General features: G+C 35.3%; 1 protein-coding gene across 7 annotated transcripts in view; it reads right to left on the bottom strand.

The window, feature by feature from the left end:
• FLACC1 (flagellum associated containing coiled-coil domains 1) overlaps positions 1 to 25863 on the bottom strand; it is a 52580-nt gene that overhangs the window by 7392 nt on the left and 19325 nt on the right. For all 7 annotated transcript variants that reach the window (XM_031958342.1, XM_031958345.1, XM_031958340.1 and 4 more), the window contains 9 exons: positions 24058 to 24151; positions 23223 to 23284; positions 18829 to 18926; positions 18021 to 18073; positions 15416 to 15515; positions 14857 to 14960; positions 13694 to 13756; positions 11448 to 11537; positions 11133 to 11242 (listed from right to left, as the gene is read on the bottom strand). In XM_031958342.1, the coding sequence (XP_031814202.1) occupies positions 11133 to 11242; positions 11448 to 11537; positions 13694 to 13756; positions 14857 to 14960; positions 15416 to 15515; positions 18021 to 18073; positions 18829 to 18926; positions 23223 to 23284; positions 24058 to 24151 (774 nt within the window). The remainder of the gene's footprint in view (positions 1 to 11132; positions 11243 to 11447; positions 11538 to 13693; positions 13757 to 14856; positions 14961 to 15415; positions 15516 to 18020; positions 18074 to 18828; positions 18927 to 23222; positions 23285 to 24057; positions 24152 to 25863) is intronic.

The raw sequence follows: 25863 nt of genomic DNA, 5'->3' as shown, positions 1-25863 counted from the left end.
CCTATACAAAAACTGACCATATATTAGGACATAAAAACCTCAAAATCAAATGCAGAAATAGTAAATGCATTTTTTTTTCAAATCACAATGCAATAAAAATTACTTTCAATAAAAAGCCAGGGGAAAACAGACCAAAATGTAATTTGAAACTAAACAATCTCATCCTAAAGAATGAATGGGTGAAACAGCAAAATATAGACACAATTAATAATTCCATCCAAGAGAATGACAATAATAAGACAACATACCAAAATTTGTGGGATGCAGTCAAAGTGGTAATAAGGGGAAATTTTATATCGCTAGACGCTTACTTGCATAAAATAGAGAAAGAAAAGGTCAATGAACTGGCCTTGCAACTAAAAAAGCTAGAAAAAGAGCAAATTAAAAACCCCCAACCAAATACCAAACTTGAAATTCTAATAATAAAAGAAGAGATTAATAAAATTGAAACTAAAAAACTATTGAATTAATAAAACTAAGAGTTGTATGAGAAAACCAACAAAATAGATAAACCTTTAGTAAATCTGATTAGAAAAAGGAAAGAGGGAAATCAAATTGATAGTCTTAAAAATGAAAAGGGAAAACTTTCCACCAATGAAGAGAAAATTAGAGCAATAATTAGGAGTTACTTTGCTCAACTTTATTTCAATAAATTTGATAACCTAAGTGAAATGGAGGAATACCTACAAAAATATAGATTGCCCAGATTAACAGAGGAGGAAGTAAATTGCTTAAATAGTCCTATTTCAGAAAAAGAAATAGAACAAGCTAATAATCAACTCCCTAAGAAAAGATCCCCAGGACCAAATGGGTTTACATGTGAATTCTGCCAAACATTTAAAGAACAATTAACTTCAATACTATATAAACTATTTGAAAAAATATGGAATGAAGGATTCCTACTAAATTCCTTTTATGACAGAGACATGGTACTGATACCTAATCAGGTAGGACGAAAATAGACAAAAACTATAGACCAATCTCCCTAATAAATATTGACGCAAAAATCTTAAATAAAATATCAAGAAAGAGATCACAGAAAATCGTCCCCAGGATAATACACTATGACCAAATGTTAAAGGACAAGTCAGTTCTCTGAGAGCCTTCACACCTGAATCATAACATCTGAAGGAATTGCAGAGTAGCCTTTGCTGACACAGGTGTTAAGGATTGGGAATGAAATAAATTGGAGGCAGAGAGAAGAGGAGAGAGGTCAGACAACACAATGGCCTCTCAGTCAGAGAGAGAACAGAAACCTCTCAGTTTCCTTGTATCATCCTCTCACAAGAGGAGATCCATTCTGCAGGTCTGCATTGGATCTCTAGCAGCCACTGTGAGGTGGCTCCCATATATTCCTATAGCTCCTTTGTATTCCAACAACAAAGTAGGATTTATACCAGGAATTCAGGGCTGGTTCAATATTAGGAAAACTATTAGAATAATTGACTATATCAATAACCAAATTAACAAAAATCATATGATCATCTCAATAGATGCAGAAAAAGCATTTCATAAAATCCAGCATCCATTCTATTAAAAACACAAGAGAGTATAGGAATAAATGGACTTTTCCTTAAAATAATAAGGAACATCTATTTAAAACCATCAGTAAGCATCATATGTAGTGGGGATAATCTGGAACCATTCCCAATAAGATCAGAGGGGAAACAAGGTTGGCCACTATCACCATTACTATTCAATATTATATTAGAAATGCTAGCTTTGGCAATAAGACGTGAACAAGATATTAAAGGAATTAGAGAAGGTAATGAGGAAACCAAATTATCACTTTTTGCAGATGATATGATGGTATACTTAGAGAACCCCAGAGAATCAACGAAAAAATTATCAGAAATAATCCACAACTTTAGTAAAGTTGCAGGATACAAAAAAATCACATAAATCATCAGCATTTTTATACATCACTAACAAAATCCAACAGCAAGAGATACAAAGACAAATTCCATTTAAAATAACTGTTGACAGTATAAAATATTTGGGAATCTATCTGCCAAGGGAAAGTCAGAAACTATATGAGCAAAACTACAAAACACTTTCCACACGAATAAGAAAAATATCAAATGCTCTTGGATAGGTCAAGCAAATATAATAAAGATGACAATATTTTCTAAATTATTTATTTAGTGTTATATAATCAAACTCCCAAGAAACTATTTTACTGACCTAGAAGATGACAATATTCTCTAAATTATTTATTTAGTGTTATATAATCAAACTCCCAAGAAACTATTTTACTGACCTAGAAAAAATAACAAAATTCATCTGGAAGAACAAAAGAGCAAGAATTTCAAATGAATTAATGAAGAGAAAAGCAAATGAAAGTGGCCTAGTTGTACTAGATCTAAAAACGGTATTATAAAGCAGCAGTCATCAAAACCATTTAGTACTGGCTAAGAAATAGACTAGTTGATGAACAAGTTAGGTTCACAGGACAAAATAGTCAATAGCTATAGCAATCTAGCAATCCCCAAAGACCCCAGCTTTGGGGATAAGAATTCACTCTTTTGACAAAAACTGCTGGGAAAATTGTTAACTAATATGTCAGAAACTATGCATTGACCCATACTTAACACCATATACCAAGATAAGGTCAAAATGGATTCATGATCGAGGCATAAATAATAATATTATAAATAAATTAGAAGAACATAGGATAGTTTACCTCTCAGATCTGTGGAAGAGGAAGGAATTTGTGACCAAAGAAGAACTAGAGATCATTATTAATCACAAAATAGATAATTTTGATTATATTATGTTTAGAAGTTTTTGTGCAAACAAAACTAATACAGACAAGATTAGAATGGAAGTAATAAACTGGGAAAACATTTTTACATTCAAAGATTCTGATAAAGGCCTCATTTCCAAAATATATAGACAATTGGCTCAACTTTATAAGAATTCAAGCCATTCTTCAATTGATAAATGGTCAAAGGATATGAACAATTTTTAGATGAAGAAATTGAAACTATTTGTAGTCATATGAAAAGGTGCTGCAAATCACTATTGATCAGAGAAATGCAAATTAAGACAACTCTGAGATACTACAGTACACCTGTCAGATTGGCTAAGATGACAGGAAAAGATAATGATGAATGCTGGAGGGGATGTGGGAAAACTGGGACACTGATACATTGTTGATGGAACTGTGAATTAATCCAACTATTCTGGAGAGCAATTTGAAACTATGTTCAAAAAGTTATCAAACTGTACATACCCTTTGATCCAGTAATGTTTCTACTGGGCTTATATCCCAAAGAGATCTTAAAAGAGGGAAATGGACCCACATGTGCAAAAATGTTTGTGGCAGCCCTCTTTGTAGTGGCAAGAAAGTGGAAACTGAGTGGATGCCCATCAATTGGAAAATGGCTGAATAAATTATGGTATATGAATATTATGGAATATTATTGTTCTGTAAGAAATGACCAGCAGGATGATTTCATAGAGGCTTGGAGAGACTTACATGAACTGATGCTGAGTGAAATGAGTAGAACCAAGAGATCATTGTACATGGCAACAACAAGACTATGATGATCAATTCTGATGGACGAGGCTATCTTCAACAATGAACTGATTCTGACCAGCTCCAATTGTTCAGTGATGAAGAGAGCCATCTAACACTCAGAGAGAGGACTGTGGGAACTGAGTATGGACCACAACATAGCATTTTCCCTTTCTGTTGTTGTTTGCTTGCAGTTTTGTTTTCCTTTTCAAGTTTGCTTTTTTCTTCTTTCTAGATCTGATTTTTTTTTTTTTGTGCAGCAAGATAATGTATGGATATATATATATATATATATATATATATATATATGTTGGATTTAACACATATTTTAACATGTATTAGAACATCTAGGGGAAGGAGTGGGGAGAAGAAGGGAAAAATTTGGAACAGAAGGTTTTGCAAGGATTAGTGTTGAAAAATTACCCATGCATATGTTTTATAAATAAAAAGGTATAATAATAAAAAAGAAATCATTTCCAAGTATCCTGGGTAAGATAAACAGGTGTACAGTGAAGTGAGAACCAAAAAGAAAATTTATATGCATAGTCAACAACATTGAGACAAAAATAAGTTTAGAGAGATGGAGCCAACATAGCAAAGTAAAGGAAGTAAAGTAAACTCATCAAATTTTTCTCTAAACCACTCCCATTTTCTTTAAATAATGACTCAGAACAAAATGACTGAAAGAAAACTCAACAGACCATTTTTTAGCTGAAGATAACTTATAAAGTCAGAAAAAAGATTTGTGATACTAAGGTAGGAGTCCAGTGGACTTTAGCTCTAGCTTCCACACCATCAAAGCAGCCAATACTGTTGTTTTCTAGACCTCTCAATCCAGAGATGCCAACACTTGGAAGATTTGCCAGCAGGTTAAGAGGGCTTTGAAAAACCAGCATACCAGGAATGGACAACGGGCTGCAGTGACAACAACAGCTTCCAGAGGCCTCAGCTTACAGGAGGGATCTTTACTAGCAACTGAAGAACTCTGTTGCTTTAGCAACTATGAGTTACAATGAGCAGGGAAACTGCTCAGTTCCAGGACAGAAAGGAGTACTTGTGGTCAGGTCCCTAGAAGGATATTTAAATCAGCTCCACAAAATCCTGATGTTTGGGACAGTGTAACCTCCATCCTGGAAACAGCCTTAACAAAGAGTTAAAATCTGAGTAATAGGCTAGGAAAATAAGCAGACAACCAAAAAAGTTACTATGGTGACAAGGAAGATCAAAATACACACTCAGAAGAAGATAACAAAGAAAGTTCCTACATCTAAAGCCTCCAAGAAAAATAAGAATTGGTCACAGCCTGTAAAAGGACTCAAAAGGGATTTTGGAAATCAAGTAAGAGATAAAGGGAAAATTATGAAGAGAATTGAGAGTGGTGTAAATGGAAATACAAAAAAAGAAGAATGTTTTAAAAAGCAAACTTGGCCAAATGGGAAAGGAAGCACAAAAGCTCATTGAGGAAAAGAATTCTTTTAAAATTGAGAAAATGGAAGCTAAAGATTTTTTTTTTTAATTTAATAGCCTTCTATTTACAGGATATATACATGGGTAACTTTACAGCATTAACAATTGCCAAACCTCTTGTTCCAATTTTTCACCTCTTACCCCCCCCCCACCCCCTCCCCTAAATGGCAGGATGACCAGTAGATGTTAAATATATTAAAATATAACTTAGATACACAATAAGTATACATGACCAAAACATTATTTTGCTGTACAAAAAGAATCAGACTCTGAATTATTGTATAATTAGGAAGCTAAAGATTTAATAAGAAATCAAGATACACTAAAACAAAACCAAAAGAATGAAAAAATAGGAAAAATGTATATCTCATTGGAAAAACAATTGACTTGGAAAATGGATCCAGAAAAAATAATTTAAAAATTATTGTCAACTTGAAATTCATAATCAAAACAAGAGCCTAGACATCATCTTTCAAGAAATTATCAAGGAAAACTATACTGATATTCTAGAACCAGAGAGTAAGAAAGAAAATGAAAAAATGAACTCATCATCTCCTGAAAGAGATCCCATGGGGAGAGAGAAAAATTTGGAACACAAGATTTTGCAAAGGTGAAAATTGAAAACCATCTTTGCATGAATTTGGAAAAATAAAATACTATTTAAAAAAAAGAGATCCCTCAAAGAAAAACTTCTAAGAATGTTATAGCAAAATTCGAGAATTCCCAGATGAAGGAGAAATTCTTACAAGCATCTGGAAAGAAATTATTCAAATATAGTGGAATCATAGCTAGGATAACGCAAGATTTAGCAGCTTCTAAATTAAAGAACTGGAGGATTGGAATGTGATATTCTGGAGAGCAATAGAGCTATGATTACAACCAATCATCTACCCAGCAAAATGGAATATAATCCTTCAGGAGAAAGATGGAAAGCAAATGAAATAGAGGACTTTCAAGCATTCATGAGGGAAATGCCAGAGCTGAAGAGAAAAATTGATTTTCATATACAGAGCTCAGAAGAAACATAAGGAGGTAAGCAGAAAAGGGATATTATAAAAGGTTTAATTAGATTTATCTGTTTATATTACTACATGGGAGGATGATACTTGTCTTAAGAACTTTCTCATTATGGCAATTAGAAGGAGTATATATAGATGGAGGACACATCTGTGATTTGACTATGAAGGAATATTTCCTAAAAAATAGAATTAAGATATGGTAGAAGAACATATGGAGAGAAAGAGAAAGGGAGAAGTCAAAGGAAGAAGCATAAATTATATGCTATAAAAGAGGTAAGAAAAAGCTTTTATAGTGATTGCACATATTTAACCTATATTAGTGCACATATTTAACCTATATTAGATCTTGCTATCTTGGGGAGAGGGGAGGGGAGGTAAGGAATAGAGGGAGAAAAAAGTTTTACAAAAGTGTATGTTGAAAACTATCTTTACATATATTTGGAAAAAATGCTATTTTAAAAAAAGAAAAAAGGTTTTACAGTGGAGGGAAGAGGGTGAGGGGAGGAAGAATAAGTGAACCTTATTTGCATCAGGATTGGCTCAAACAGTAAATAACATACACACTTAATATAGGTATAAAAATCTATTTTACCTTGCAGGACAGTAGGAGAAGAAAGGAATATAGAAAGATAGGGAGGTGATAGAAGAGAAGGCATATTTGGAGACAGGGTAGTTAGTAACAAAACACTTTTGAGAAGAGTCAGGGTGAAAAGAGAGAGAAAATAGAATAAATGGGGATATAGCAATAGTAATTGGGAAAAGAATTTTGAATCAAGTTTCTCTGATCAAGGTCTCATTTCTCAAATGTATAGTGAATTTGTTTTTTAAAAAAGAGCCATTCCCCAGTTGATAAATAATCAAAAAATGTGAACTATGCCCAAAGGGCTTTGACTTAATACTACTAGGCAAGGACTCCAAAAAAAGATTCCAAAACAGATTTTTTTTTTTAAAAAGGAAAACGACTTATATGTACAAAAATACTTATAAGAGGTCTTAGGACAAAACATTGGAAATTGAGGGGATGCTCATTGATTTGGGAATGACTGAATAAATTGTGGTAGGTGATTATGATGGAATATTATTGTTCTATGGGAAATGATGTTAGGATGCTCTCAAAAAAACATGTAAAGTCTTCCTTGTACTCAAGCAAAGTGAATTGTACTGTGTGCAAATTAATAGCAGTATTGTAGGGTGATTAGCTGTGAATGCTATTCTCATCAATACAATGATCCACGCCTACTATGGAGGACTTATGATGAAAAATGCTATCCATACCTAGAGAAAGAATTGTGTTTGAACATAGATTAAATCACACTTTTTTTTTTAACTTTTATTTTTCTTGAGGATTTTTTTTGGGGAAATCTGTTTTCTTTTACAACATGACTTTTATAAAATTATTTTGCATAACTTCACATATGTTTTCATGGGGTAGGAGTGAGAAGGAAGGAAGAGAATATGGAACTCAAAAATTTAAAAACAAATGTAAAAATTATTTTAAATGTAACTGGAAAAATAAAAACATTAAATAAAAAAGAAAAATAATTTTGAAAGATTTAGAAACTCTCATCTATGAGATGATAAACCATATCACCAAAAGATGCATGAAGCATATTACACACCTCTTGAGAGTGAAGGTGCAGAAAAATAAATTTTTTTGGACATGGTCACTGTGCAAATTTATTTCATTGAATGAGCCTTATTTATTACAACACCTTTTTTTTTCTCTGAGTTTTTAATTGGGGGAATGGGCTAGGGAGAAAAAAAAGTGAGAAATAGTTAATCTTTTTTAAAAACAATAAAGCCATACACACTCAATCAGGTGTGGAAACCTATCTTACTCTACAAGAAAGTAGGAGATAAGAAAAGAGGATATTATAAGGGAAGTCATAGTGGGGGAAGAATAGCCAAAAGCAAAACACTTTTGAGGAGAGAAATTTGAGAAGAGAGACCAGAATAAATGGTGAGGGTGGGAAGAGGATGGAGAGAAATAGAGTTAACAAAAGTAAATGTGAAAAATTTTTTGAAGCAAGTTTATCTGATAAAGGCCTTGTTTCTCAAAAAATAAATTAAAATAAAGCCATTAGAAAAAATTTAATTCACAAAAAAAGAACAGAAGCATAGAAAAACAGGATAGTTTTGAAAGTAATGTGTGACTTTTGGTTGGTTGCTTTTTCTTTCTTGTGATTTTTCCCTTGTGTTCTGATTTTTCTTTCACAATAATATGACTAAGAGAAATATGTTTAAAATAATTGTACATGTATAACATATCAGATTGCTTGCTGACTTGGGGAGGGAGGGAATGAAAGGAAAGAAAAAAAATTTGGAACTCAAAATCTTATAAAAATGAATGTTGAAAACATTTCACATGTAATTGGAAAAATAAATACTATTGATAAAATAAGAAAGTAATATGTAAATTTTTATATTTTTTAATAAAATAATCTTTGTGAAAATATTTATATCAGGCTATAAACATTTATTATTTGATTAATGTGTAGGCAATGTGTTAAGATAAGAGCTGGGTAAACAAAGATAAAAGACAGTCCCTTTTCTCATGGGCTTAACAGTCAGTGGGGAGATTATCATGGAAAAAACTATTTAAAAGAAATTTGTTAATACATAGAATAAGTGGGAATTGGGATGATCAATAGTGGGAAAGCACAAGAATTAGGAGAATCAGAAAGATTTCCTAGAAAGTAGGATTTTAACTAGGATTTGAAGAAAGTTAGAGAAGGAGAGCCATTCCAAATATGGGGGACAGTCAGTAAAATACCTCAATCGATGGAAGTGATTTTACATATAATTCTCTTTTCTTGTCCCCCCACCTTATTTGGAAATGCTCATTTTTAAAAATTTAAATTCAGGAGGATTCTGGGAATATAGAGTAGGTTGGTAAATTTCAAGCTCTCCAGATTTCCCCTCAGAGCAAACATAAACATAACCTTTATTGGGAGAAAGATTGAAATTAATTCCAAGTGCAATTATGGACCACCTATTATTTACAAAGCATTATGTTAGGGTTGGGGAAAATGTAGAATATATGGAAGACATTTCTTCACCTCATGAACAAACATAGCCTCAAGAAGACTTGAGGCAGAACAGAAATCCTCCTGGTGCAACCCAAGATGACCTGAAGTAAGACCCCAGACAGGGGATTAATCCGTGTGAAGTGCATACACCTCCAGCTAGTTCTACAGAAACACCAAATGGGGAGCCCTGAGGCAAGTCTTTCTCACTCCAGGAGAAATACTGAGTGAGCCTGGGGTGATCAGGAATATCAGGCCCCGCTGTGCTGCTGAGACACAGCCCTTGGTGAGAAGGAACAATCACACCACTAGCACAGAAGCAGTGGGACAGGGACACTGCTGGCTTCATACACTTGAAAGAAAAGGTAGCTCTTTGATTTGGGGCTCCAGGCCAGAGGGGAAAGTTAAATAGAGGTTTGAGGCACCATCCCTCACCCCAGGATTAGTATAATTAATACTTCTTATTTCTAAAAATGATTTGATAAGGAAAAAATAATTCAACCATAGGAAACTTACTATGGAAACTCTTACAAGAAACTTGTTCATCTGCAGTTCTACAGTTCATCTCCAGTTCATCTCCAGAGGATGATGCTGAAGTAAAAAAAAATAAAGCTTCTTCTACCCCAAAGAGTAACATTCAATGATTCCCTGCCCAGTGAGAATTTGTAGAAGCAAAAAAGAATTTAAAAATAAGTGAGAGACAGAAAAACTAAAAAATAGATAAATAAAAATCATCTAAGAAAAACAAGATTATGGGGGAAAAAAATCAACCAACTATAAAAGGAGATACAGAGTCTCAAACATGGAAATAACTCTTTGAAAATTAGAATTAGGCAAGGGGAAGCTAGTGAGAAATACCAAGAAATACAAAACAGATTGTAAAGAATGAAAAAACAGAATTAGAATGTGAAACTTCTTATAAGAAAAACTGCAGATGTAGACTACAGATCAAGCAGAGAAAATATAAGAATAATTGGATTACCTGAAAGTTGTTCCAAATAAAGAACCTTGATACAATAATGCAAGAAATAATCTAAGAAAATTATCCTGGAGTGATAGAACATGAGGGGAAAGTAGAAATAGAAAAAAAAATCCATTGATCATCACTTCAAAGGGATCTTTTGTGGTAAACACAGAAATATTATTGCCAAATTTCAAAACCCCCAGATCAAATAGAAAATTTTGCAAAAACAAGAAAAAAACAATTCAAATATGGTGAAGCTACAATTGGAATTGCACAGGACTTCTCAGCATCCACAATAAAAGAATGTACTTCATGGAATCATATCTACCAACAATCTGTGATAAAAATATCATATCTAGCAAAATTATTCATAATGTGAAATGAGAAAAAATGGACATTCAGTGAACTTGCAGATTTTCAGGACTTTCTAAAGCAAACCCAAACTCAATAGAAAATTTAACATAAAAGAACTTGATAGAAAATTTAATATAAAAGAACAAATATCAAAGATCGATTTCAATTTCAAAGAACTTAATATGGACAAACTGTTTATGTTTTTGTTTTTAAACTTGGGGAAATGTACAATGTGAAATGTACCACGTTTAAGACTGATATTAGCAATAGGATAGCTCAAATACAAAGATTGGGCAAAGTTAAGTTAAAAATAGTAATTAGGTTATGCAAATGAGGTAAAGAGGAAGAATAGACACAAACATTAGAAGGGGTGGAGGACTCATAGTTCTGAAAACCTACTCACATCAGGAATAGGTCAAGTAGGCAACACTACATATATACCATGAAGGGTATAGCACTCTCAAAAATCTATAAAGAATTAAGGAAAGAGGTGTACAAAGGGTGAGGGAAGAAGACAAGGGAGGAATCCATGGTTGGTAGGAGGTTAAGTAATAGCAAGGCAAGTTAAGGACAAAATTAAAGCAAAGAATTAGCAAGAATAGGAAAGACATGTGCTTTGGGGAGCTTAAATAATTTTCTCTTTTTTCAAATGACAAAGTTCTAGAACAATTGTAGGTAAACTCTCCTGTTCATCTCCCCCACTCCCTCACTGTCTTACCAAAAGCCTACCCATCCCATCCCTAACCCCGGTGTTCCCATTCTTCAAAAGAATGGCTACATACCTCAGTTCTAAATTTTCATCTGTCAGGTTCTGTAACATATATTTGTACTTTTCCTCAACTTCAACAAGCTTTTGCTGAAGGATCTGCTCCAGGTTAATTGCATGGTTTTTCTGAAAGGCATTTAAAAAAATGACTGTCCCTTCCCTCTCTAGGCAAGAAGATTAATAGACAGTCATAGTATATTAATGGAGGCAGCTTACTGTACTATAAATGTCATTGGATTGGACAGGTTAGACTAGATGGTCTAAAGTTCTTTCCATATATCAGTTTCTTATGCTTTATTCACTGCTATTCCCTTGTCTCACTGGAACTCACCTCTTTCTGCAGTTCCACTTGACTTTGGTACAGTGATGTATTTAGTGATTCTAAAACGAGAGACTGTGCCTGCAATTCTTCCTCTATGATCTTTATTAGGAGAAAGAGATTGAAATCAATTCCAAGTGCAATTATGGACCACCTACTGCTTACAAAGCATTATGCTAGGGGTTGGGGAAAATGAATACATAGAAGACATTTCCTGACCTCATGAACAAACTTTTAGTCCAGTAATAGACTAAATTTATTGTAATTTCATGTGCTACAACTTAACCCTTTTATTGCCCTGTTGTTCTTGTTTTCCTGAGGTCTCTAAGTGAACTATATGTTCCCATGGGTCTATGCCTCAACAGGTGTCCAAATGCCTTGCAATCAAAGACCTTATGTTCAAAATGAATTTCCAGCAGAAGGAGCTGCTGGATATAAGTCATTTTATGTGCTTATTATCACGAACAATTCTTTAATACTTCTAGGAAGTGTCATTTTGTTAATCTTCATAGAGCTCACTCCCCCTCTTTCCCCTTAAATAAACAGATGATCATGGTGAATTACACTGGTAAAAAAATTAAAATAAAATTTCATCACTAGATTTTCAAGTTCTTGGTGACAAAATTTAAAATAACAATTGGTCAAGAAACCTCAGAAACACTTGAGAAATTAATGCCTCAACCATACTTTGCAGTGCGCATTAAAATCTGAAGCAGTATAGTAGAAAGGATGCTGGATTTTGGAATTGGTTTCCTGGATTTAAATTCTAGTTTTGCTACTAGTGTCTAAATATAACCATGGGTAAATTGCTTGATATTTTGTTTTGTTTTCTATCAGTTTTGTTATCTAAAAATGAGAGGTTTGGAAGATTTCTGAGGAGATTTCTGAGAGACTCTTTCAGCTCTGTGAAATATAAAGAGGATTTCAGCAGGGATCATGGTTTTCCCCTTTTGGTCTGATTTTTCTTTCGCAATATGACTAATATGGAAACATGTTGAAAATGACTGTATATATATATATAACCTATATCAGATTGCTTGTTGTCTTGGGGAGAGGGAAGCTAAGAGATGAAGGGAGAAGAAACTTGGAATTTAAAATCTTACAAAAATGAATATTTTAAAACTATTTTTAGATGTAATTGAAAAAAAATAAAATACTATTGTGGAAAAAAAAATAAAGTACACGACTTTATTTGAACCTTAATGAAACTGGAAAACAAGCCCTAGCTCAAACTGTTTCTCTAAAAGTCATACATTAGGTTGACTTATAACTAACATACATAATAGTGGTGGATCTGAAAAGCCACTAAAGGTTTTATTGGGCACCAAGTTCTAAAATCCCCAGAACCGTCAGTTGTGGTCAACTGGCACTCAAAATCTTTGAAAAACTCATGTTGAAAACTACTTTTACCTGTAGTTGAAAAAATAAAATACTATTGTGGAAAAAAATAAAGCTCATGGCTTTATTTGAACCTTAGTGAAACTGGAAAACAAGCTCTACTCAAACTCTTCTCTAAAAGTCATACGTTAGGTTAACTTATAACTAACATACATAAAAGCTTTGTTGGGCAACAAGTTCTAAAATCCCCAGAAAGCTCAGTTGTGGTCAATTGTCACTCAAAATCTCAAAAAAAATTCATGTTGAAAACTATTTTTACCTTTAGTTGAAAAAATAAAATACTATTGTGGAAAAAACATAAAGCTCATGGCTTTACTTGAACTTTAATGGAATTGGCAAACAAGCCCTAGCTCAAACTGTTCCTCTAAAAGTCATACATTAGGTTGACTTATAACTAACATACATAATAGTGGTGGTTCTGAAAAGCCACTAAAGGCTTTGTTGGGCAACAAGTTCTCAAATCCCCAGAACCATCAGTTGTGGTCAACTGGCACTCAAAATCTCACAAAAACTCATGTTGAAAACTATTTTTACCTGTAGTTGAAAAAAATAAAATGCATGACTTTATTTGAACCTTAGTGAAACTGGAAACAAGCCCTAGCTCAAACTCTTCTCTAAACATCATATATTAATTTGGTTGACTTATAACTAACATATGTAATAGTGGTAGTTCTGAAAAGCCACTAAAGGCTTTGTTGGGCACCAAATTCTAAAATCCCCAGAAAGCTCAGATATGGTCCATTGGCTTAGATTCTCTGAGGAAAGGCATTATAGAATCAATCTCCTTTGGTTCACATTTTCATTTTGCTTAATGGTATACCAGCAATCCCAGAGGAAAAAAAACCACCCCAAGTTCTCACCTCTTTAGATTTCTGCAGCTGTTCTAAATTCAACACATCAACTTCATGTTGTTTTATGAATGCCTGAAAGCAAGTGTATATTGAAGATGAATATTATGTCATTTCTATTTCAGATCTAAGATCATGGTGCAGCATCAAATTTTGCCATCAGAGGATCTGGATTCAAATTCTAGCTCTGTAATCTCACTTGTGTCATTTAAGCTCCATCAATCTCAGTTTCCTTATCTCTAAGATGGGAGGGAGGTCGTGCAAGATGTTTCCTAAGGTCCCATCCAATTCTGTGATCCTATGCTCCACCAAGACTAACTCAAACATGGGAAACAGAGAGGAAAGTATGTTACATTTACAAAGGTAAAAATTAAAACAAAACCAAAAGAACTACCTTCAATCCATCCTCCCTCCCAACCTAACATGAAAATGAGAGATAAGAGAGAAGGGAGGGGAAATGAGGGATGACTGGAGAAGGAAGGGAGAATGAGGGGAAAGGGAGGTTTGGGATGAAAGTAGGAGGGAAGGGGGGAGCGAGAAAACAAAAAGGACAGAGAAAGAAAAGAAAACATGTAGGTAGGAAAAAAAGGAAGAAAAGAAGGAAGGAAGAAAAGAAGGGAGGAAGGGAGAAAGGAAGAAAGGAAGAAAGAAAGAACATAGAGTAGAATAGCATCTAAGTACTAAATTATAAAATTGTAGAAGTTATAAAGAACTAATTCATCAGGTCACTGATTGTTACAAAGCCCTTTGTTTTATATAATATATGGACTTTTCAAAAAATTAAGGTATCACATATAGTCTTTGGAAAGAGGATTCTGAGCCCTTTGGTGAATATAAGTATTTGTTTAAATATAATTTAAACTTGGCACATTCAGTAGAATAGTTCATATAAAATCATAATCAATGCAATGATGGAGCATGATATAAAATAATACTTTTGAAACTCTTTGCAAACTGTAAAGTGTTATGTAAATTTTAGGTAATATTATTGTGAACCAGGTATCTTGGCCCCCCCTGGATTTATCTAAATAATTTGAATTGCCTCCAAAAAACAAGTAGCTATTAAATATAACATCCCCAAATCGTTTCAAGGCACATAAAATTATTTCTTGCCTTTGAAAGCTTATAATAAATCTAAGATTATTCATTCCTCTTGGGGGGTGGTGGAGAATTACCTCTCTTTCCTTACTGAACTTTTCACATTCTTGGATATGGAGTTCCTCTATTTTTCTCTTTTCTTCCTCTACATCCACCTCAAACTTCTTTGTTAATCTATATTCTGGAGAATCAGAGAATAAAATTTATGTGTATATAGGTGCAATCTTATAAGTACATCTGTCATTAAAAGATACAAGGAGAAAAAAACAAAATACTCCTTAACATAAGAAATGGTAGCCTGGGTTAAACAAAAGGTTCACGCATGCATTTTTGCAATATAGATACTTATATAAAGTTACTATGATATGGGGGATCCACAAATATTTTTTATGTTAAAAATATTATCATAGTAAAAATAAAGTTATAAACCATTGGATTATATTATTGTTCTAAAAAATAAAATGGAAACTAATGGGGCATGCTGTGACTTTGACAAGTTCATTAAATGAATGTATAAAGTAGCTGTTTAGAAGGAGGCCATAGTTCTTCCATTCCAATCTTTCCATTTAGTATTATTTTCTTTCAATAAACCTAGGTCATCCACATTCCTGAAACATTTCAAGATTCCCTACTTACTTTGCTGTAAGAGGATTTTTTCTCGCTCCATTTTTTCACTCTTCTCCCATTCTATCTTCCGCCTTGACCACTTCTCCTCCATTTCATCTGAGATACTGTCCTAGGATGACACAGGGGGCCATAACATCTATGGATATCATGGTCTTACAAATCAAGAATTCCCAGGAGAAGGGAAAGAAGAGACTTTTTACAAATTAAAGCTTATTTTCAAAACATATGCATGGATAATTTTTCAACATTGACCCTTGCAAAACCTTGTGTTCCAAATTTCCTCTCCTTTTCCCCACCCTCTTCCCCTAGATGGCAAGTAACCCAATATATGTTAAACATGGTAAAATATATGTTAAATACAATATATACATACATATCTATATGATTATCTTGCTGCACAAGAAAAATCAGATCAGAAAGGGAAAAAAATAAGAAAATAAAAATGCAAGCAAACAACAACAAAGAGTGAAAATGCTATGTTGTGATCCACCCTCAGTTCCCACAGTCCTCTCTGGATGGCTCTCCTTATCACAAAATCATTGGAACTGGCATCAGTCATTTCATTGTTGGAAAGAGGCACATTTATCAGAATTGATCATAATATAATTTTGTTGTCATGTACAATGTTCTCTTGGTTCAAGTCATTTTGATTAACATCATCATGTAAGTCTCTCCAAGCTTTTCTGAAATCATCCTGTTGATCTTTTATTATAGAACAATAATATGCTATAACATGAATAACAACTTATTCAGCCATTCTCCTTCTGATGGGCATCCACTCAGTTTCCAGTTTCTGACCACTACAAAGAGGGCTGCCACAAACATTCTTGCACATGTGGGTCCTTTTCCCTTCTTTATGATCTCTTTGGGATATAAGGCTCGTACAAACTCTGCTAGACAAAAGGGTATGCACATTTTGATAGCCCTTTGGCCATAGTTCCAAATTGCCCTTCAGAATAGTTGAATCAGTTCACAACTCCACTAATAATGTATCAGTGTCCCAGTTTCTCCACATCCCCTCCAACATTCATCATTATGTTTTCCTGTCATCTTAGCCAATCTAAGAGATGTATACTGGTACCTCAGAGTTGTCTTAATTTGCATTTCTCTGATCAATTGTGATTTAGAACACCTTCTCATATGACTAGAAATGGTTTCCATTTCTTCATCTGAGAATTGTCTGTTCATATCCTTTGACTATTTATCAACTGGAGAATGGTTTGAATTCTTATAAATTTGTCAATTCTATATTTTAGAAATGAGGCTTTTATCAGAACCCTTGAATGTAAAAATGTTTTCCCAGTTTGTTGCTTCCCTTCTAATCTTGTCTGCACTGGTTTTATTTGTTAAAAAAATACTTTTTAATTTAACATAATCAAATTTATGTGTTCAATAATAAGCTTCAGTTCTTCGTTGGCCACAAATTCAGAAGAGAGAGAGTTTCACAATTATTTAGAAATCACATGCTGGTATTAAAATGGAAGAAGGAGATGCAGAGTTGAAGGTGTCTGTCCAAGTAGTGTTCTCTATTGCAAATACTTCACCTTTGTGAACATTAGTTTCCTCATCCATAAAATGGAATATTAAATAGCACATGTACTTCTTCTTTCAATGTGGATAAGAGAAAAGTACTTTGAAAACAAGGAAGACCCACAGTTCTTCATGACTACTCCTTGAACCTGAGGAGATTTTAGATATGATGCCAGCTCATATGCTTTGGTCTGAATCCCTTGGTTCCCTTGCCATAAGTTTAGCTCTCAGGAGTCTTTCTCCTCCTAGTAAGGACATCTTTGTGGGTCAAGGAAGGTGGGTCTGTGGAGCCCCCACAAATCATGAATTCTCTTGGATAAGTCAGCTATGTTCCTAAAAACATGTGCTCTCTCCTTCTCTCTCTCTCTCTCTCTCTCTCTCTCTCTCTCTCTGTTCTTTCTCTCTGTCTCTGTCTCTCTCTGTCTCTGTCTCTGTCTCTCTGTCTCTCTCTCTCCCCTATACATATCCACACCTACACACAAATACACAAACACATACATACACACATATAACAAATATATTAGCTCAATTTCTTTTCCTCCCTATTCCAGGAGCTTATAGGCATTGAATAAATGAATGATCAGATTAGATCTTTAGAAAACATTTTTAGATTAAATCATTAGAAAACAAATACCCAATTAATTTTTTTTTAAGAATCAACACTGACACTTCAATCTGTTCAGCTTGCTTCTTCTGTCTGTGGAAACGTAGACTTCCCTAGGCATTCATCTTTTAAAAAAATAAATAGCACCAACAATCCAAAAAACTGAAAATAAAGAGTAAGCCTGGGAGAATCACTGTTATGTACAAGCAGTCCCACCAGAATATTAACACTGTTAGCTGAGCAGCCAGCACTGAACAGTTCCATTCAATTTAATTAAAAGCTCTACACCAGTCTCTCCACTTTGCTGGAGCAGACACCTCTGCTCCATTTCCTTGCTGCCCTATCTCCCCAGGAGTTACTTTCCACCTACTAATCCATTTTGAGTGTTCTACCATGGATTATCTGCCAGGAAATGAAGTCTGCAATTGGTGGTCCAGCTTCCCTTATGCTTGAAAATGGTTCAAAGTAGCTAGATCTCACCTGGTACATTCGGAACATATTCTTCAAATACTTATACTCCTTCACCATACTCTCTAGACAAGAAAAAATAAAACAGTCATCACTATTCCATTCAAAAGACATAGGCCACATCAATATACAGTTTAAAAAAACAGCTGAAAATATCACTAAGACTTTTGGAACATCCTGTATTACTCCTAATCAAACTTGACCCAGTCCTTATCATGAGTCAATATAATATGACAAAAGGGGCCTTACCCTACTCCCTGTAGAATGTTGGCTTGGGTTCTCAGAACTTGGAAGAGTTAAGGTTAACTTGAAATGCCACGTTAAAGGTAAATGTCCTCTCTCCATCAAAGACTTTTATTAGGGCTCAGGGAGCTTTCTTTATAGTCCCAGCACTTAGCAGAGTATCCTGATCATACTAGGTGCTTAATCAATACTTGTTGAGTGGTTATTATTCACCCATTGCAGGGTGAATAATAATAAGAATACTACCTCACATAGGTATAGGGGCCTTTTCCTTTCCCAAAGTACTCTGTTACACATAGATTTTTTTTTTTTTTCCTCATCACAATAACCCTGAGGGTAATGTAGGGAAGAGAGTCTTATGTCCACAGTCACTCAGCTGGGATTTGAATTGTGAGTTTCTGATTTCCTGTCTTGGTATAAATGTTGATAAATGGATTTCCTTTTTTTTTAGTCATTCTCTTCCAAACTTTATGAAGAAGAGAAGAGAAACTTGGCAGATGCTTTCCAGTTAATCTGTGTTCCCTGCCATGCTCATGGAGCTTTCTTATAGAACATTTGACCCAGATTGTAGCTGTACCTAGCTTTCCTTGCGCAGAGCTCTTCTCCATCTTCAGGGCTGCTTTATACCTTTCCTCCAAAGCAGTCATTGCTACAAGATGAGTCTCCTTGAGTTCTCTGTGTAGTCACCACAGGAGAAATAGTCATCAATAAAAGGATGTCTGAATAAAGATATTTTTTCACCCACCAAAGCTACAAAGATATGGCAAACACAGGGAGCCATGGTCATCCTGATAAGGTCATACCTCGACTAAGATTTGACCCTAACCCTAATTCGAAAACTAACCCTAACAGAAGGGTAGCTAATCTTAGAATCTTAGAATGTTCTCCAAAGGCCTTTTGGACATATCTATACTCTGTCACTGAGAAAATCTGACACTTTGAAAGGTCAGCTATGTGAAACATACCAGATGAGGCAGTTACTGATAAATCTTTTGTTTGGGTAACTTATGGTCAGCCTCAGATCTGGTGGTTCCCCCACTTTCTGAGAATTTTCTTTGTCATCCATAATGTTGGCAATTTTCTATACAAGGGGTCTCAAAATTTAGTGTATATCTAGATGGCACAGTAAATGGAGCGCGGGTCTGGAATCAGGAAGAGCCAATTTCAAATTTGGTTTCAGACACTAGCTTTGTGACCTTAGGCAAATCACTTAACCCTGAAGGTTTCAATTTCCTCATCTGCAAAATTAGCTGGAGAAGGAAATGGAGAAAAATATTCCAGTATTTTTGTCAAGAAATCCCCCCCCCCCCAAAAAAAAGAGTCAGGAAGAGTTAGACACAATTGAAAATTACTGAACAACAATAACAATGACCATAGTAGTTATTTATGTTATAAAACTTACACAAAAATAAAATTTAAGAAGTGTAGACATAAAAATGAAATCATGCTTGGTTCTAGTAATAAAAGAAAGCCATTGGAGTTTGCTGAGGAGGAGAGTTGACATAGACCTGCATTTTTAGAAAATCATTTTGGCAGCTTTGTGGAAGATTAGAGAAGACAGGAGCTGGAGGGAGAAAGATCAATTAGAAGGCTATTACAACAAACCAGGGGAGAGGTGATAAGAGACCGAATTCGGATGGTACCTCTATGTATAGACAAAAGATGATGTAGGAAGTAGAAAGATTGGACAACTGATTGGGTACATAGGATGAGTAAGTATAGAGAATGACCTGAGAGCTTGCAAATCTGGATAGCTAGAAGGATGGCAATGCTCTCAAATACCACAGAGTTCAAAAGATGGGTGGGGAGGTGGAACCAAGATGGTGGAGGAGAGAGAGTATAAAACTCGCTAGCTGAACTTTCTCAACATTATCCTCCAAATAATTTTAAAATAATGAGTCAAATCAAATTGAGGAGTAGCATAATTTAAAAAAGGTTGACATGAGACAGTTTTCCCAGTCCAGGACAATTTAGGAGCTTAGAAGGAGAGGTTGATCAGGATGGAGGACTCTAGAGGCTACGGGTCTTGGGGGCAGAGGTAGTGGCAGCAACAATGGCAGCAGCAGAGACAATACTAGGAACTTTTATCACTTACATTTAATATCGGTAAGTTCTGGGTTGTAATTCTAGGGCAGAGAAGATTGTTAGTGCTTGTGGTCACAAGGAAACAGAGGTCATACTTGGGCCACATTTCTTCCCAAAACACTGATGTGTTTTCTGTTTGAAACTTTGAAAACTTATAGACCCCTAGAACTAGCTGTGAAAACAGCAAGGTGAAAAAACCTCAAGTTTGAGACAGTGACCTCTCTTCCCCACTCCCACCTCCAACCAGAGCTAAGCAGAGTCCAATTCTAACATAAAGTTGAAATTCAAGAAGTAGGCTAGAACAATAAATAAACAATAACAAATAATAATAACCATAAATTGGTGACAGGGTAGGTCAAGACACAAATTCAGAACATAATGTTGGGAAAATAAGCAAAATCTTAATGAAAAATGAAGTTTGGACATAAGTCCAAAAAGAATTCCTAAAAAAGCTAAAGAAGAAGATTTTAAAAGAGCAAAAATGGTATTAAAATTAAATAAGAGCAAGAGAGGAGAATTGGGGGAAAGAATGAGAGCAATGCAAGAAAATTATTAAAAGAGAGTTATTAACATACCCCTTGACCAATAATAACCACTACCTAAAGGATATATCCCAAAGAGATCAAAATAAAAGGAAGAGGATCCATATGTACAAAAATATTTATAGAAATTCCTTTTGGAGTGGAAAAGAATTGGAAACTGATAGGGTGCCTATCAATAAGGGCTAAATAAGTTGTGGTGAATAACTGTGATGAAATACTACTGTGTTATTTGAGACAATGAGCAGGATAACTTCAGAAAAACTTGAGAAGAGTTATATGAACTGACAAAAAGTGAACTGAGTAGAATAGGTGAATATTTACACAGTATTGTGCATCTACAAGGCAATGGGAGATGGAGGAAAGGGGAAAAAGGGAGATGTGGGATGTTGAGGACAGAAATTTTTTCAAAACCAGAGGTACTAGTGTTGGTGCTATGTTTATATTCCCTGAGAAGCCCATCCCTGGTACAAAAAGAAAAAGATCAGGAGATTGCACAGGCATAGAAAGAGTACTGAGTATTGGACAATAGTGGGTATAAAGGGTGTCATGTTTGTGTGGAAGACAAATCTCCATTGACAATCCTGGAGTGGATAGGATATGACCCATCTTCCTGACCTCTGGTTCCGTGATTGTAAACTTCTTGTGATCATGCCATGGAGCCAGGGGAATCTAGGGACCCTACTTTGGAGACTCCTAGAGATCAGCAGCTAAAATCAAAAGAAAAAATTGTGGGTTCAGAAATGCCTTTCTCTTGAAGCTACCGTGAATGTTGAGAGGATAGTCATTGACTCACAAAGAGACTTTTCATTTCAGTCTTTCTGTTCCTCTTTCCCCTCTATGCCTCCTCACCTGCACTAACTGCTATTCTTATTGCTTCCTAACTAGCAGATAGAGCTACAGAACAAGGGAGAGAAGAGAGAATCGAAGGTGGGACAAACTGCAGAGTGTGGAACAGAAAATTTTAACAGCTGTTTTAGAGAAAGAATCCTAAAAGCAAAATACTCATCCCAATCAACCAATAAGCAATTTGCTGTTTGCCAGGTATAGTGTTTAGTGGTACAAAAGCAGAAGCTCCTTCTCCCAAGGAGTTCATATTCCACTGGGAAAGGCTAATGTATACAGATGTAATTGTATACCATTATACCAAATAGATATTGCATAAGTAATTGGTGGAGGGGGCAGGGTAGAGAGGAAGGTCCTAGCAGTTGGCTGGACTTATCTGGAAGCCAATGCTTGAATTGAACCTTTAAGGCAATCAAGGATTCCAAGAGACAGAGGTAAGGTAGGATGAGCCTTCAGCATGTCAGACAGGATATGGACTATTGCACATGAGGAATGGGAGGAAGGTCCACTTGACTGTACCACCGAAGTGTGTGAAAAGGAGGCGATGTATAAGCATGAGAAAGGATATTAGAACTTAGTTGTGAAGAATCAAATGAGAGGAGTTTGATCCCTAAAGATGATAGGAAGCTATATTAGTTTCTTGAATTCATTTTCCTAATGCTTTAAGATGTACCAAACCTCTTTCTCCCAAAAACCCCATGAAGTAGTGAGTAAAGATGTTTTTATACCCACTTTTCTTACCTCATTTTTAAGTTGTGTCTAATTTTGCATGATCCCATTGGGCTTCTCTTTGTAAAGAAAAAGATTTGCCATTTCTTTCTCCAGCTCATTTTACAGATGAGGAAACTGAGACAAACAGGGTGAACTGACTTAATGGATCACTCAACTGTCTATACCCAATTTCCAGGAGAAAAAAAATAAGACTCCAAGAAGTTAGATAAAGCACCCATGGTCACATAGTTAAGTATCTGAGCTGCAGTTTGATTCCTCTATAAATATTTGATTGTTTTTACTCTCTTTCGCCATTATTTTTAGTTTCAACTTGCAATTTGGTTTTGGGAATTGCTCTTAAGTGGAGATTCCTTCCACTGATACAAATTAGCAACATTTCTATAAGTGATGGTTAGATATTGGGGAGAAGTGGCTTGCTTCTGGTCATATAGCTAACATTATATTACAAAAAGGATTAGAATTCAGATTTCTTTGATTCTAAGCCTACATATATCTATCCTCTAGACTTTTTGTCTCTCAGGTGTTCTATAAAAGACAAAAATAATCACTTTGATTTTAAAAAGAAGAAATTAATTCCTGGGGAATGAAAGAACCTAGTGGGTGAGAAAGTCCCAGTGCAGCCTAGCATCTTTTGGCATCAGAATGATTGTATCACAGAGAAAACAGAACATGCTCTCTTCAAAGGACTCCAAGCTCAACTACCCCATTATCTTTAGACAGACCAACATGGTCCTCTCCTTAATTTCCCCCTTCCTTCAAGTGGCTGTACCTCTTGCTATTTTCAAATTCTTTTTGGAGATCATTGTACCGGTTTTCCATTTCTTCTGTAAGCTAGAAAGACAGGTAAGGATTTAACAGCAAGTACAGCCCTCCTTCAAGACCCACTTGATATTCTGTCACTTGTGTGAAGCTTCTAGCCCACAGAAAATTCCCCCTTCCACATCCCCTTCACATTTACCTTCTACAGCACATGAACTTTGGATGGTATCCCTATCCCTGATCTTTAATTATGAAGGCAATTTTCTGACAATCCTAAACTTACTCAGATGTAATAAAATACATTTGGTCAAACAGAATAGTGATGGGGCAGCACAACATTTTGATAAGTGATGGTTTTCTATAAGTATCACAAACTGGCTGAGCTGTCATCAGAACACCCAGTGAAACTAATTAATTGATTGGATTAATCTGACTGAGATAGACAACTCCATCATATGGGAAAATTCTGGAAGAAGTAAATGAATCCTCTCTCCTCTCTATTGACCTAACTCAAGGCAAAAGGTCCCAGGGAGTGTGAGCTGCCTACTCCAGACATGATTAAGCATCAATGGACATCATAAAGTCCTCAGAATGCACTTCACATCTCCTTTGACCCATTTTAAATAGGAAAGATCAAAGGAGAAGGGAAAGTGAGGATAGTCTTATAGTATTTCCATTGGTGCCTAGACATCACAAATGGAGCAAAACTACTAAATAGCTGAGTAAAAATAAAGCCCTTCCTTATAACTAACAGATAGAAAAGTTCTTCCTATAGTAGGCTTGAACCATGACCCTGATGTTCCCGTTGAAAAAAATTGACCAAGTAAAACTAAAAAGCAACTCACCAATTTCTGAGAAGTTTGATGATCCCTGCTTATTTGTTCTATCACCGTTGTTAGCTCTGCAATCTGATTTTCTAAGTCAAGAATGACATCTGTCCTGCAAAGCAGAGATGGTTCTCTCACTCACATAGCTTACCATTTCATGCCCAACCAGAGACATGAGAGAGTAACTGGCTGAGTTGGCAAAGTTATCTTGTTTACAGGCTTGGTGAGTATTTGTCATGCCTTCAGTTCATCATGCTTGAGAGGAGCACCCTAAAGGAATAGGTTGGTTAGCCACAACTGTCTGGTATTCTTGTTCAGTTCACCCAAAAAGAAGTGGATGGTATGGGACCCTTTTGACTAGAAAGAAATGGGAATGTACCAAGAATTTGCTATGAACTTGGATTAATGAAAAATGGTGAAACATGGGGCTGGTTAGAGGATTTGGAATTAGAACTAATTGCTGAAAATTGGGACATAGGCCAGAAACACATTGGGATGGGTAGGTCAATAAGACCTGAATTCATAGTCAAGAGTTGGGGGTAGGGTAAAAAATGGTCCAAGGGGTGTTTTCTGAAGGTCAGAAGTCTAGGTTGTCATATTTTCTATATGATGTGGAATTGTCCAGAAATAGCATTATGGATAATTGAATGTGTGACAGGCATATCACCACAGTCTATCTTAAAAGACTATACTAATCTTTAGATAATTATACCCAATTCCTGATAAGAGTATTGAACAAAATATAGGATAAGAAAAGGTAGGAGTGTGGGATATAACGGTCACAGGATAAAGGAATGAAGAAGAAACAAATGAGAAAGTCATATTCTTTACATGATCTACATATTTAATACTCACATTTCATTCAATATTCAGGTATTGAATGATACCTGAAGAAGAAGATAGAGAAGAAAATAAAGAGCAATTGGGCTATGAGGAATTGCCACTGACCTCAACTGGCTAAAGCTATACTGTCAAACAGAGTTGGGATGGTTATTGCCTCTATTCTATTGCCCATTTCCCCCAACTACCATAGAATTATAGGACAGCATTGAAAAGAAAACAAGAGGCTCATCACAGTGGCTGTTCCAAATCTTCTCTTCTCTTCAAACTTCTAATAGAAGCTTTCTTCCACCCTCTCAACCAAAGACTTCGTTCCCTACTTTCTCAAGAAAACTGGGACCATTCATAGGGAGCTCCTCCTATCTTCTCATCTCATGATCCCTTGACATCATCCCTGTCTTCTTTACTCTAGTCTCTTCTCTCCTGCCTTCTCTTCAGCTACCTCTTCCATGACCTTGCCAAAGGCCTTGCTTCTGAGACTTGGCTGTTGGCCACTTCGTCCACTACTACTATTTCAGGAAAGCCCTGGCCAGGATGCTTATGTCACTTCTAGGATACTGAGAATACTATTTTCTCCTACCTTGCTGCTCTAGAGGAACTTCTGCCCTGAAGTTTTGAAATCCAGATTGGTGAGATGACTGCCTCTCTCAGACCATTAGTTCAGGAAAGCCCTTGCTACTGTGCTTATTACTCTCCATTTGAAGGCCATCTTCTTCCAGTTTTACCAAGTGCTTTATTTCAGCACTTGTAGTCTTACCCTCTTCTCCTCCAGTTCTGGAGCCATAAATCATAATCAAATCAATTCGTCCATTGTACCTAGATAGAGAATATCAATATACTCTCCTATGGTTCCAAATATCATTCTCATAAATTTCCTAGATCAAAGTGTACCTTTTTTATATTTATATATTGTCAGTCATCGTGAGACTTTAAGCTTCTTGAGGGCAGAGACCATTTTTGCTTTTGTGTTTGTATTCCTAAGCA

The sequence above is a fragment of the Sarcophilus harrisii genome, chromosome 3 (genome assembly GCF_902635505.1).
Source record: "Sarcophilus harrisii chromosome 3, mSarHar1.11, whole genome shotgun sequence".
Taxonomy (NCBI): Eukaryota; Metazoa; Chordata; class Mammalia; order Dasyuromorphia; family Dasyuridae; genus Sarcophilus; species Sarcophilus harrisii.
This window is presented reverse-complemented; position numbering and strand designations above follow the sequence as displayed.